Source organism: Micropterus salmoides, unplaced genomic scaffold (assembly GCF_014851395.1).
Source record: "Micropterus salmoides isolate LMB-PRFRI ecotype aquatic unplaced genomic scaffold, ASM1485139v1 Ms_hic_scaffold_19, whole genome shotgun sequence".
Lineage (NCBI taxonomy): Eukaryota > Metazoa > Chordata > Actinopteri > Centrarchiformes > Centrarchidae > Micropterus > Micropterus salmoides.
In genome coordinates, this window is record NW_024041039.1 from 17161459 (window position 1) to 17176260 (window position 14802).

The 14802-nt window shown below is 44.8% G+C and overlaps 2 protein-coding genes across 4 annotated transcripts in view; one reads left to right on the forward strand and one right to left on the reverse strand.

Annotated features, from left to right (window-relative positions):
* Positions 1-862: 862 nt before the first annotated feature.
* id2a (inhibitor of DNA binding 2a) lies at positions 863-3158 on the forward strand. The gene is made up of 3 exons (XM_038729154.1): positions 863-1319; positions 1619-1679; positions 2515-3158. Exons 1-2 carry the CDS (start codon positions 966-968, stop codon positions 1673-1675), a joined length of 411 nt encoding a protein of 136 aa, XP_038585082.1. The 5' UTR covers positions 863-965; the 3' UTR covers positions 1676-1679; positions 2515-3158.
* A 1525-nt stretch (positions 3159-4683) lies between these two features.
* Positions 4684-14802, reverse strand: part of kidins220a (kinase D-interacting substrate 220a) — a 45311-nt gene continuing 35192 nt past the window's right edge. For 2 of the 3 annotated variants that reach the window (XM_038728266.1, XM_038728267.1), the window contains exons 25-32: positions 13172-13383; positions 12537-12653; positions 11931-11990; positions 8953-9069; positions 8596-8694; positions 7634-7852; positions 6637-6858; positions 4684-6235 (exon numbers count right to left, since the gene is read on the reverse strand). In XM_038728266.1, the coding sequence (XP_038584194.1) occupies positions 5339-6235; positions 6637-6858; positions 7634-7852; positions 8596-8694; positions 8953-9069; positions 11931-11990; positions 12537-12653; positions 13172-13383 (1943 nt within the window). In that variant the 3' untranslated portion in view covers positions 4684-5338. The remainder of the gene's footprint in view (positions 6236-6636; positions 6859-7633; positions 7853-8595; positions 8695-8952; positions 9070-11930; positions 11991-12536; positions 12654-13171; positions 13384-14802) is intronic. The other variant, XM_038728268.1, reaches the window with a different exon arrangement.

Sequence of the window (14802 nt, forward strand, 5' to 3'; positions counted from 1 at the left end):
GAAAGATCACACTCAATGCACAATGCTGGTAGCTGTGATTAATAGAAAACATTAAGGTGCGTCAAATTACCGAATAATATAGGCTATTTCTGACAATATAAACCCCAAGGCCCAAGCTTTATTTTCTCATGCATAAAACATTTGTCTTGACGCTGGTCTGACCATTTTCCTGGTGGAAACTGTTTCAGTTGCCCACTCAAACATTTATCTCTCAGTTGGCTATTCAGTATCAGAAACTTGCCTTCACACCGGTCGGGGCTGGAGTGAATTAAGAATCATCAGGCGCGCCTGAGACGGTCCCTATCATCACTGCTCCACACCTCCAACGCTGCACGTCTCAGAATAAGTGATGGCTGACAAAATATGGTTGTTGTGTCTGGAAGATGCAGTTATCAGATTTAAACTCTTGCACTGTCGCACATGTGTGAATGCAATTTTTTATTATGACTGGAACCCTTTTGATGTTTTTTAAATGCACGTTTCCAAATACATTTCTGCTTTATGTTCATGACAAAAATACAGGATTAAATTGAATTTGTTATGCCAAAAGGTATTGGCGCGTGCTCACACTTTGCCACAGTCAAATTGACAGCCATGCGAATCATTAATTTTCTTGATCAGAAACAGGTAAGGGCTTAATTTTCCAAATTGCCCACCGGAGCTGCTGAAGCGCCCTCTGGGTTCCGCCTTCAACATGCGTTGCCACTGGTAACGAGGTGGAGAAGGGGAGGGATTTAAACAGGATGAGCTAATAGTAGAGCTGAATGGCGTTGAGTGACACGGAGTCCCCGACCAATCAGCGCGTTGGACCCGCCTGCGTCGCATGCCCAGCCTGCTGCCTATATAAACCACACTGACAGCTTGGTGAGCCAGTCTGATAGCTGATCGTCTGGCAAATAACAGGACTTAAAAGAAGCAAGATATCGACACACACAAACCCTCTCGCCAAACTTAACACTGACAAAATGAAAGCAATAAGCCCCGTGCGGTCCTTCCGGAAAAGCAACGCGAATTTATCGGAGCACTCCTTGGGACTCTCTCGGAGCAAGACCCCGGTGGATGACCCGCTCAGCCTGCTGTACAACATGAACGACTGCTACTCCAAGCTGAAGGAGCTGGTGCCCAGCATCCCCCAGAACAAGAACGTCAGCAAGATGGAAATCCTGCAGCATGTCATTGACTACATCCTGGACCTGCAGATCGCGCTGGACTCCAGTGTCGCACTAACCAGCCTGCATCACCCTGCGCGGCCGGGGCAGGCTCCATCCAGGACCCCTTTGACCACCCTCAACACAGATATCAGCATCTTGTCATTACAGGTAATTACACTGTAGCTAAACAAGCGTCATAATTTAGGGGAAACGGAAGGCTGGTGTGGTGTTCAGGATATTTAGTGTGTTTGTGTTCGTGCGCATAGCTAGTGCTCCTTTTGTAGCCTATGCGTAACTCGCACAAAATGGCTTGTTGAAAAAAGAAAATGGCATGTTATATATATTTCTCTTGTACAGAATCAGAGGAAAGCGATTCGACCTACATAACACTGTTAAAACGCCCGACACCTCAATCGGTTGCAGCAGTAAAGAATTAACATTTGGTCTGTTTGTTTGTTTGTTTTCAGTCCCCGGAGTTGCCATCAGAGCTGATAACAGATGACAGCCGGACTCTGCATCGTTAAAGCGGTAAGTAGGCTGTCCTCATGTCTGCTGCTGCATTCTGTCCAGGGCGTTTAGGCTCCGCTACATTCTGTCTCCCAGTCTGCTGGAGCAGAATGGGCTAGAATCACCATTTACCAATCCCATTTGTTCCCGCTAATGTGGCTGTCGTCTCGCGTTGCAGTAATGGTCCCAATATGTTTTGTATGAGAATGCGCCGCAACACTAAGGCGTCAGTTATGACGAGGGGCAGACAGTTGGCTTGACTTGATTTCAAATTTGATATAATTTCTTTTATTTTAAAAATTAGCAGAAATGTAGCCACAATGTCAAACAAAGATCGTATCATGGGCTCCTTCGGGACTCCTATGTGTCAGTAAAGTGACCCGGATTAATCAAAATAATTCCGACTCATTCGCTGTGTCCAAAAGACATTCCAATGGTTCACATTTTTGGAGTTTGGTGGAATAAAATGAGAGATATTCGCTCTAGGCAGCTCGGGTTACTGTAGATAAGTAGCAGTCGTCAGGGTTGTATTATACCCTCTTGTGTCTATAATGAAGAGCATCTGCAACAGGAAAATAATGGCTGTTTGGATTGCTGCTACTACGATGTCTGCACATAATTGGTACAAGAAGTGGGTAGGCGCCAGCTGAGCGGCAATTACGCTGATTCTTCCCCAGATTGTAGGCTGAAGTTGTGCGAAAAGTGTGTGTGTACATCTGGAGCGCAGGGTTTGCTTAGTATTGGGAGTGTTTGGTTAAATGTTAAAAACTGCGGCTTCCTCCCTGGCGCCAGTCTGTCCGGATCTCTGCCCTGTTTGCATTTTCTAAACACGCCTCTCTTTCTCAATCTGTTGCAGGTGTTTGGTCAAGACGCAAAAACACACACAGGACCTGGGGAGCAGGACTTTCCCCCCCACACCACCCTCCCACCTCTGTCCTTCAGGCCTGGATTTTTTTTTTTTCCTTTTTCTTCTGACGCTGAAATCAAGAGACTTTTGCTTATTATGGGACAATCGTATGTGATGTGTTTTCTGTTTGGACACTTCTTATTTAACTTAAGACTTTTTTTTTTTTTAATTATTTGTGGGTCCTTTCTGGAAATGGAAGGCGCGTTATATTCCCGACAGTGGGAGGAAAAACGAGATTATTGTCACAAGGATTATTCCGCCACCCCGCCCCTGTCCCCCTCCTTGTTGAAGTCTTCGCTTTTTTTGCGGAGGTGGGAACGTGAAATAGAAAAGAGAACTTGGTTAGTTACTGTACAAAGTTTAGTCTAGTCTTGTCAGAATTGTTGGCACATGAAGGACTGGACGTTGGTTTAAAAAAAAAAAGTTAAAATGAAAGAATGAAACCGTGTGAACTCTTATCGGGAGTTTTATCTTGTATAGTTGCAGGAATTTGAAAATTCTGCAAAAGTGTAATGTTGTACTTAATTATGCTGAAACTTTTTATAAAAGTAATGTAAATTGTACCTTTTTTACAAAATAAATCAAAAACGCAATTTGAACATGTTTCATTTGGGGGGTGTGGGGACTGTTATCAGGGGTTCAGAAGACACCACCCTGTGCGTAAAACCAGTTTTTCCAGCTGTGCGTCCAGCTGGCTTTCTACATGAGTATGTATATGGACACGACCGCGCTGTACACCAGTGTGAACATCTGATGCACTTCACAAACAAATCCCACAAAGTGTCCTTATTAGACCTGCCCTGTGACATGTAATAGTCTCAAATGGTCAATACCCCCCCAAGTCAAACAGGACTTGGAGGCACACACAGTTGCAGAAAAGCCTATTTAGTGCGCACTGACTGCACTTTTACTTCCCCACATGCTATATGTAAAGTAAATAGGATTAAATGGTTTAGCGTGACAGACCGAGCCATTAAAGCGGTGAGCTGTAGGCTGTTTTTAAAACAAAAATAGGCAATTACGGAAATGTAACTTATGGTGAAATTGGGCCATCAAGGCGTTAATATATTCTTAAGAAATATTCAGTTTATTCCTTAATTGGTGCTGTTATTCCTCTTTTATTTTGTAAATTTGAGGCCTGTATGGCCTTCCGTTATTTTAAGTTTGCCAAATAGCCAACACTTCTCAAAACGGGTGACCTCTCCTGTCATGTGACAGACCAAACAGCACTGGGGTCCAATGTTTGACTTGATCAGTCGGATGGAATAAAGCAGTGAGAGCACCTGGTGACGGCAAACTTCGTTGCTTGTTGCCAGTGAAAAATGACCAGGTAGCTGTGCACACAATGAACCAAGCTATGGGCTGAAAATACAACTGCTGCCAACTATTCTAGGGGGAGAAATTTACGGCTCTTCCCGAATTATTAGATAGTAGGCTGTATAGTACTGTAAAGGTGGTATGAAAGCTATAGATGACCTCTGGTAAGAAAGGTAGGCAACATGGGCTGTTGAGTGACATGAGTACGCTGTAGTAAAAAGCCAACTGTCAATCGTCTCACTACAGTGCAGCATGGCTTCTCAAATATTTTCACACCACCTACGAGCAAACTAAGACATGGACCTACATTCGATGATTTTACCCCATGGACCACTTTATGGGATCTTTCATGATCAAGTGTGTAAAAACAAAAGTCATTTATGAATTCAATTCCTTAACTAAGATTTATTTACAGTTGAATGCAAAAGCAGCTCGGAAACCTTCTCAAAGGATCTCTGCAGGTCCCCTCACCAGACTTTGAGAGTCACTGAGCTCCAGTCATTACCCTCAGTAGTTTATAATACTGACAGGCAGTGCCTGTCACGCCAGACTGCTAGCAAGTTTGTATGGAGAGTGCGCCATCTATTGGAGAATATAAATCCTGTCAATGACGCCCTCCCTGTGCACGTCACCCTCTTCTTTCCCCTGAACTGCAATAGATAAAATATTAAATAGTTGTAGACTCTTAGATTACTTATTCTGGTTTATTTACAAGCAAAATCCTAGGCCACTGAGGCTTCACTCTACAAACAGCTGATTTTCCTGCAAGAAAAGAGCAGAAAAGAGAAAACATGGAACTAATTTCAATGGATCATGTAGCAAAATGTTTATTGATTCACGGAACACCATTTCACAAGGACATTTGGAGAAGACAGTCACCGCTTTGGAGACTATTGCATGCACTTCTTCCATCACAGAAACAGCCAACAACACACTGCACCACTGTTTACAATGCCATCTATTTTAAATAAGTCAAAAACACTGAGCTTTTTCAGTTGTGGCTACATTTCCTGACAAACACTTTTTGTTTTGGTAACATATGATGTCCACAACACAGCACCACAAAAACACACCGTTTCCATAACAGCACCACATTCACATGAGAAAGAAATGACACTTAAACCATCCAAACAACAGTAAGAAATAACATAAAAATAAATTAAAACAATCCCAATTTGACCTGATTGAAGCATTTTGGTATCATTAAATTAAAAATCTAATTAAAAATGTGTCTTTAGAGTTGTCCTTTTTTTTAAAATAAAAAGGTGATTTTTGTTTTCATTAGCCAACTACCTGAAGCTTTTGATGCACTACTCTTGCTTCACAGCAACATTTTCAGTAGAACACGTATCTACTCTACTTCTTTGGAACACATCACGATGCCAACAGTACAATAAGGTCACCAACAACATCTAGAACAGTCTACATGACCCTCCTCAGAACAACAACCTGCTTCCTAGAGGACACTCTCCCTCTCATCTCCCAGGCTGATTGTGCGCAGGTTCTGGTTGTGGATGGTGGCAGCCGTGGTGTTGGCAGTGCTGCTGCTGCCGGGCATGATGATGACAGCTGGCGAGACGCTGATGCTGCGGCAGGTGGTGGTGGATTCTGTGCCTGTGATGTTAACCGGCTGCTGGTGGCTGTTGTTGGTGTTGGTGTTGCTGGTGGAGTCGCCAGGGCTGTTTGTGTTGTTATTGAGGGTGGTGTTGCTGTCGGTGCGATTGAGGTTGCTGACCCTGATAGACGGCCACCCCTCATCTGGGCTGCTGGCCATTAGGCTGGCCTCAGACGGAGCCTCAGAGCAGATGGACATGCGGGCCACTGCCGCATCCTGAAGGCCGCTCAGGCTGCTGGGGAGGAGGCCTCTCTTCTTCACCAGGCCCTCCAGCTCTAGTTCAATCAGGCTGGACTTCAGTGTTTCTCTCTCTGTGTAAGACTCTCCTTCAGCCTCCTCCAAGGAAGGGTCTGAGGAGCTGTCACTGGAGCGCATCCCTGAGTCGGACGAGTCCTTCTTATCCAGGAGGATTTCGGTGAGGAAGCCAGGCTTGGTTAGCAGCCTGCTGGGCTGGGAGTACAGAGCAACACCCTCTCTGTGGAGGAGAGGTGTGGTGTTGTCAGCTTCTTCTGGGCCGGAGTCTTCATCGTTGGGCAGCTTGTGGTACAATGCCCCGGCTCCCTTCTTTCTGGTACCTGGAGTCCTGGAGGACGCGCTGTGGTCCAGCTTCTCATCCTCTTCACTGATGGGGTCTAGGAGCTGGGCATCGGTCCCTGAGGGGAAGTCTGTGGCATCACTATTCTTGGAGCCTCTCTTGGTGAAGGACTTGCGGCTGTCTTGGTCAGCTCCTTCCTTGGCCTGAGGAGAGGGAAGAGGATTCAATAAGAAAATATACAGATCCTGCGCTGCTGGCCGAGAGGCCTCTGAAGAGGGATTCCTGTCTCTCCTTTATGTGCCAAGAGAAACAAAACGTATAAGCCAATAATTAAGAAACTCAAGAAGGAGTGGTCTCCCCTTTTCCAGCTCAGAATAAGACTTTTGCCATTGTACAGGCCAGAGGAATACAACATTTAAAAAGTTTAAGAACGACATAACATACGGGCTCAGAAACTATGTCTGCACAAGTTAATAACAGCAGTTACCACAAGGTATTTTTCTGTAATCTGAAAATGGGAGCGTCTACATCGATTTGACTGAACTATTTATGCTGTCAGCGATGCAAAGAGAAAAACTCAGTGTACTTGTGACTGTCCACCCACCCCTTTGTCCTCTGAGCTGGCGGCCTGAAGGAATTGTCCAGGGTGGGGCTGCACGGGCCTCTCTCCCCCACTGCCGGACATATCCAGCTGGGCCATCTGAGTGATGTACTCCCTGTAGGCATCACGATACTCATCCTGCTGCTTGTCAGTCAGCTTGCAGATGTCATTAGAGGATTCCTGAGAGTTGAGGCTGGACATGCTTGAGGTGCGGAGATTTGCCACCTGACAAGACGCGAAAAAGGTTGCATTGGTGTGCATACATCCACGTGAGTTTGTTGTGGAGTATAGTTATGTTAAGAGTAGCTGCAGAGTGAGAGTGTATGGTTTTGGGTTGATAACCTTAACTGACACCTGAATATGATAAATATACAAATGTGGCAGTTACAATAGCACTTAATTACATTAATAACCATAAAAAATCCATAAGATAAGACTGCAAACAGAGTGGCAATGAAAAGTGGTGTATTTTCAGTGTTGGATGATTTGAATTTTAAAAAGATCACAAAGTGAGATCATATAAAAAATAGCAGCGGAGCCAGCTGTCTATGTGTGAGTGTCTGCTCGTGTCTTAGACATTTTGTAAACTGGGAATAGGGAAAGTGAAAATAACAAACAGGGAGCCCCTTGACACCTTTTGGTGCACTGCAGTGTGTGTATTTTTAATTCTGCCATGTACTAGAGCACCATAAGCTTCCTCTGCCGTGCTCTTTTTTTTCCACTTTAAACCACATTAATGTGAAACCACTGAAGTCACTAACACGCTGGCTTGGTGTAGAGGACTTGTGACATGTGACAGTTTGGGGTGTGTGACCTTGCGATCCCATTTGCGAGTGTTACCCGCTCACAAATACAATCACACAAGCAACTTTCAAATCATTTCTTATCTCGTTTCATGTGTATATGGGTGAGTGTAATGTGCATACACACGGATCACGTCTGTCTGATCCTATCTGCTGTTGGGGTACATTTACACTAAGCTCCTGGCAGGAAGACTGACCGGCCAGTGTGAGTTGTTGCTGTGTCTCAGAGGCTCCTCCAGCCCAACTCCGCTGAGCTCCTCGAAGCTGAGGTTGAGGCTGAAGGCCGCCGCTTCATGCTGGGCCCCCCCAGAGCGTCTGTTGGGCTCCCCGTGGTGCACGCTGCTGCCCTGCTCGCTAGCAGCTCGGGACTCATCCTGAAGCAGAGCCTGGCTTTCAGCATTACGCTGTTCCATCACCTGGGGAAAGATATCACAATTTAATATTTTGGGTCAACTAGTCATTTGACTTTTGTTTCAGGATCTTAAACATGTTTTTTAAACCATGTGACATACAAAACAAGTATGACAGACAGCAACAACAAAAGCATGTGCCTGCGAGAGTGAGCTGTTCATTAAGTGGAGCTATTCAGCTGTCCACTCCTCCCCAACAATAACCTCCCTTCATCCAGATATCAGTCAGCCATCTTGAACCAGATGTCTGTGCTGGCTGCGTCCTGGCAACACAACACTGCTTAGTACACGGAGCTGTAAGGCCACTCCACTTTCCAGCTGTAAAACACGACCAATCCAGGGCTCTGGATTATTAGGAGCACAGACTGACATCTGATGAAGTGGTGCCGGCTACATGTGTTAGTGAGTTCAGCCATGGCTCAGCCGGCTGGACTCCTGGCTGACTGACTAGCGCCCTTCTCGTAATACGGATTATAAAATCTCTATCCCAATATCTCAGCACAGCACAAGATGTTGTATTACGAGGTTCTGTCTTGCTTCTTTTTGGAATAAACATGAGATGACATGTATCAACAGGAGGGCCCTGGCAGGGCTGAGTGTCTGCAGAGTATCACAGAGTGAGGAGAATGTATGCTAAATTTATTTCAGGCCATTACTCTAGAGCAATAAAGGAGTTGTTGTTAATGGTGTTGGTGGACTTATGCTTTCTTTACCATTTATGTCTACCCTACTGACAAATTTATTCTCACCATTCCCCTGAAGAGCTGCCAGTCGCCAAAGTTCATCTCCATCTCTTTCTTCAGCTCGTCCAGGTTGCACTGAGACAGCACTCGACCATTTATATTAGCCTGCAATGGACAGTGAAGGGACTGACTGATTAGTTCACTGACTGATGGACTTCATTAACATTTGCAGAGTTGCATCAGGCCAAAAAAAGCCCCTACACAATCAAAATAAAAAAGCAGAGCAGAAGGAAGCTACACAGAGAAAACAAAATATCTGGTTTCAGAAAAAACATTAAAAACGTTTGTTTTTGGTTGAAATAAGTCTACCATGTTAAGCAGAGACTACATGGATCAAATTCTGAATGTCATTTATAGACGCACCTTCTTTATGGTGGCATTGTACAGAGGAAGCATGCTGGGGTCAATTCCATCGATTTGTTTGAGACGATCACACACCGCATCTGTGGTCATAGAGCTGAGCACGATCACAGGAGATACCTTCACACACACACACACACACACACACACACACACACACACAATATAAACAGCTTATTCAGAATGTGTTTGTGAGTTACGGTTATCAGGGCAAACTCACACCTTTAGGACATTGTTAGACATTATCAAACTCATCACTACTTGCACACTGATTAGGGTAAAACGAGCAACAATTTCTGGCAAAGACGTGCAGGGTAGTTATAGTACGCACATGGGTGCAAAACTGCAACACACAGTAATTCTCTCTATCGCACAGTGTAAGTATAAAAGTAAACAAAGCTGCCAGCCTATCCAAATACACGGTTACCTGCTCTTATTATCTTTCTCAGTGTATATATAAGCACGCAAAGTGTGTGCACAACACTTAAAGGATGGAGTCTGGGAGTCGCATGTCGAGCCGGCCACACTGTAGCGGCGGACAATGAGCAGCCACAAGGCCTGAAGTGACTAATACCAGCGGCCTGTAGCTACTGTCTAAGGCCTCACACAGAGCAAACATGCCACCCGCTGGCACAAAAACTAAACAAACCTCATCCACCCTCCTCAACCCACTGCCCTCCCTTTCTTCACTCTCTGCTTGTCTTTATGAACCCTCACTCTCCTTCGTTCCTTCCTTCCTTCCCTCCCTTCCTTCCTCCCTCTCACATTCCTTCCCTCTTAGCCTCCTGCACTGACCTCCTGCTCACTTTTCCATCACTCTGTTTCTACCCCATCTCTTCCTCCTACTCCCTCCCTCATCATCTTTTGCTCTCTCTCTCGGCTATTAACACCATTAAGACGTGGCTTCAGACTAAGCCCCCCGGCTTTGTTTCTGGTTTCGAGGGAGAGAAGAGCAGAGCTTAGTTGGACTGTGAGTGGTTGTTAAACAAATAAATAAGCAGCTCACACCATACAGTACACAATAGTAGGTGCCAACTTTCTGTAGTGGTGGGCAAGAGGATGAATGCTGGCACTCAGGGAGTTTTAGTCCCTGAGTTAGACTGTTTATGTCCACACAGTAGAGGATTTACTAGAATGAAACTATGTTAGCGAATCTACTGAACTATAACAGGACGTGAAGTTGTGTTTTTGCATTTACTTTTAAGTGATGAGGCTATATATATCTTTCTACAGCATGCTTGGTGGTATTGAACCAGTGTATTAGAAATGAGGCAGAGATCCATGAAGGATGGAGTGAAGGATGCAGAGATGAAAGTAGTCATTAAACCAAATGTGTACCTGCTTTAATTTGTAAGGCAGCGCCTTTAAATGCTTGATGTGGAGACAAAAAGAAGCAGACAGACAAATAGTCAGACAAAAAGACCTGGGGGGGAGGGGGGGGGCGCGGGACAGAATGACACTAGCACACATGTTGAACTCATCATCAGGGGACAGGAGAGACATTGACAACAGAGCAAACGGACATTTATCTGTCTCACAGCAGGGCAGGAGACGGATCCTTCACAGCACGTCAGACTGGAAGAGAAGAGGCTATTGGAAGTAGAATTATTATACAAGGAGATTTTGTTTTTGCTGCAGTCAGCAGGCATTTACAGTCATAATCTTTGCAGACAGAAAGGACTGCGGACGAGACAGAGAGAAATACTCATTTAGAGAACGAGATGTCTCTCACTTTGCGTAGAAAAAGCAGAAGTCTCAATTCAAGGAAGGCCCTGAATATGACTCCTCGTATTCAGATGGCAAGCGTGTGTTCTAAGAATGTGAGCGAAAGCATAAATGTCTGCATGTATGTGTGTGTTTGCGTGAACCCTCCCAGTGTGTGTGTGATAAGACTGTAATTACAGCTGGGCTGAGCTCAGGGCCGGGCAGAAGGATGGGGAAGAGGAAACAGAGCTCTGTGAGGGAGGAAGCGTCTTGGTAAGGAGATAAGCTCTACCAGTGCTGGGCTCATTGTGTCTGTGTGTGTGTGTGTGTGTGTGTGTGTGTGTTGCCAGCCCCCAACAGTTGCTCTGATGATAATCCCGGCCGCCCGAGGAATCCATACTCGCACTTATATCAGCTAGGCAATTACACTGGGCTAGGCCCGCTCACATATCCAAAGACTCACACAAATGAGCGAGTGTGCACACACATCCACACTCATAGATTTGCAGGAATACAGGCGCATGTGAACATTACACAAAAAGATCATGTGTGAACCGAGAAGGGATAAGATGGGCTAATGTACATCGAAAAGCTAGAATGGGATGAAGCTGAGAAAAGGAAGCTATTAAGAACAAAAAAGGGAGTAAAAATTGAAGACAGTCATGATGGTTTAAAGAAAAGGGGGAAGATCGAAGTAAACATTTAAAGACACAAAAATACAGACAGAAAAAGGAAGGGACCATTAATCTATATTTACATCTTTAATACAGCTCCTTTAAAGGCCTGCTGGCAGTGCCCTGATAAGTGGCTTTGTGAGCAGAAATCTCCCAAGCAGTGTTATCTGGAAATTGTTCTAATAGTGGCTGCTTTCTCTGAAAAATGTGTGAATATCTGGGGGTAGACATTCAGTTCTTGTCAGTGAAACTCCATGCATTCCTGAAGTGGGTTAACAACACTTTTATGTCCATTTTGTAAGTGAATGGGAACTGTAACTGTGTTATATTTACGTATGCTGAAGTTTGGAGGTCAGAGTTACACCGGACGTAGCGTAAGTAGTTATTGTAAGCATTCTGCAGCAAGCGTGACAAGTCTATATTTGTTCTCTCTGCTTTTGTAAACCACAGACACAAAGTAAGTAGTCCGTCAAACATATAGACGTGCAATTTATACATGCAACACAAGAAATGACAGATGAGGTTTAAACATCAAGTCAACAGGCAGATAATCACGGACTAGTTGCATATCAGCAGTGCTTGACGACTGCAACTACATGTTACCATGGTAGGTTCAGAGGGAGAGGAGAGGAGACCTTCTCTGGCATCCTCTGCAATAACATCCTGACGTGGGCAAAGAATGGAAACAAGGATTGCATAGAGAGAAGGGCTAATAAAGGTGTCGACTAAATTTATGGAATAACCTTTCACTGTTTCACTTTGCTCTGGGGTCACAAAAACTGAGAAATACCCCCGCCAGGAGCTGGACAGTGGTGGTGCATACCCTGAAAACAGGGTGCAATTAAAATGTAATGGTAAAACATTTGAAATCACACTGATGAAAGGGAGACAAGGGAATGGAGGAAAGAAGTATGTAAGAGAAGAGGAAGTGTTAAAAAAAAGGCACTATATCTTGGAGCCTTTGTAAGTTTAATTGTATTCATATAATTAATAATAAAAATGGAAGAATATCTCCCTTAACTGGTACTACTAGGAAACATTGAATACCTCAGGATACAATTTTTTAAGAAGAAACAGAAACCAACTGTTTAAATGTTCTGTTGCTGCATCATATAAATACTACTACTATATCTAGTATATATGTGGCTATAATCATTTACTGCGATAGAGGCACACGTCAGATGGATCTAGCACTGCGTCTTTACTTACAAGTCCATTGGTGTTGTCCTTAGGTTGACCGGGTTGTTTATTGGAGGGGCGCGAGGATGAGGGGACATGGTGGTAGTAATGCCGTGGCAGGTGATACACATGGTGGGGGAAATAAGGCTATGAGGGGAAAGGAAGGAATGTGGAGAGGAGGTAAAAATAAAATGAAAATCATACGTGGGAGGTCAGACACACATAAAAAAAAATGCTGCGGGGAAAACATACTCATCGCTAACTTTCTCAGTAAAGTGCTGGTTATTTAAAAACCATGGTCATTGGTCATATACAAAGACCTACACAGTTTAGTCAGGTGTATCTGCCAGGTGGGTCAGTGCAATGCTACATTATAACGTGCAGAGAACTGAGCAGATAAATTTAGAAAGGTTCTTTTTTAAACCAGTGTGGTTGTGCAGATCGGTGAGTGTCACTCAGGAGGCAGGAACTATTCCTTCTGTTGCTGTTAGACAGTGGCCAGAGATTCTAGTTTTATCGAGTGTAGTGAAGATACTGAACATTTACATGGTTTATTTTTAAATGATCATGTTGATCATGTTGATCATTTTCTCAACTGCATTTTTCTACATTAATACGGACATCTGAAAGTGATTATCTAAATGTAACTCCCTTTCCTGTCTCACCCGGTTGTAGAAGGGGTGCTGAGGGCCAGTCATCCCACTGAAGTAGGCACTGTGGGGCTGAGGAGGCAGGGGTCCGGCGAAGGAGCCCGTCGGCGAGCAGGCGGCAGACTGTTGGCCATAACCTGACTGGGGACGGGGCATTGCCTCTTGCAGGGGCAGCGTGGGATAGGTCACTCCTCCCATGTGCATCTGCTCCCTGGCCGCACGGACATCTAAGAGAGGGCAGAGCCAGGGGGAAGAAAGAACAAGAGAGGGAGAGAGAAGGAAGTGTTTATCTGTGATGCTGATGATCATGTCTTGGCTATGACTATAAAGACCCTTCAGATCCACCCACACATCAATAATTTAGCCTTATTTCATCATCTCATGAGAGTTTAGACAGTTGTGAATCCACAGAGAAAAATACATATCAAACAATTGACATACATAAGAGAAAAATTCCTTGATTCTCAGAGCAGTGCAGGGAATACAACAAGAACACTGTCCCGGAACATGTTCTCCTTATCCAAACAACTAAATGCTGAGAAAACGGGCGCAGATATTATGATTACAACGATCTGTTTCCATTCTCACTTTTTCACTTTTTAATACTGTTTGCTGAAAAACCAGCAGGCGTGCTCATTTTCTGTCTTTTCCAAATGATATGCCAGCCACGTGACAACCTGGCCCTCGCTGTCCCTGACAAATAAATGCACCCATGTAAACAAACAAAGCGGACCATGTCAACTCAAACACACTATCGCATAAGCACTTCGCCACAACTGTTTTTGCATAAATCAACTTGACTTCGAGAGGAGTCGAGTAGGAGCTGAAGAGGGAAAAAAACTCCCAAATTAAAGTTAAATAAGCCTGCAGACAGAACAGAGCGGCTCTGTGTGGCTGGCAAGAAAGTACGAACCAGAAACAGAAGCAGGCACCAGAATGTCTCCTGGTTATACAAGTGGCTGCTGAATGACACGCTGAGTGAGACCCAATCCAGCCTGCGAACACAATGGGGGCCTTATGATGTGAGTCAGGCTCATGGGCGGGTATCACTGACAGCAATGCCCACTGGCTGGCCACAGGACAGTGGGCACCAAGTGCCGACTGGCCACGGAGGGAGCGGAGGGAGCGGAGGGAGCCGGATGACTGCGTAGGAGCATTGGTCACCTTCTGCTCTCTGGGGAAAAGTGTGGAGCGGAAAACGCCCACACACTTTTGAGCACACACACATACAAATAAAAACATTCACATTTACACACCAACACACTTTTAGCACAGGGGTACCAGTACTTTCAGACTGGACGTCTGGTTGTAGAGCTTGGTCAGCTGCGCCCTCCATGACTCAACCTTGGCTCAATGGAACAGACTTTGTGCGTGTGAGTTTGTGTGTTTTCTGTTGTCTCATAACACTATGATGCAGCAGCTTCACACTAGGCGTCATTGACACTCCTGTATAGGCTGAATGGACGCTGACGCACGGTAGCAAAAGTACAGTGCCGCTCTGGCTTACAGTCTGATACTAATGCACTATTACGTCACTGTAACTACACACTGTGAAATTTGGTGCAGTACTGGAGGCAGATTGGTGACAGCGAGTGAAAATGTTGTCCTGATCCCACAGTGCTGTACTGGAAACCTGCTCGACATTT

What these genes read in the sequence shown, in the direction of transcription:
- id2a (XM_038729154.1), top strand. Translation starts at nt 966, where the DNA reads ATGAAAGCAATAAGCCCCGTGCGGTCCTTCCGGAAAAGCAACGCGAAT. An exon ending in TCAGCATCTTGTCATTACAG is followed by an intron (nt 1,320 to 1,618) that starts GTAATTACACTG and finishes GTTTGTTTTCAG; the next exon opens with TCCCCGGAGTTGCCATCAGA.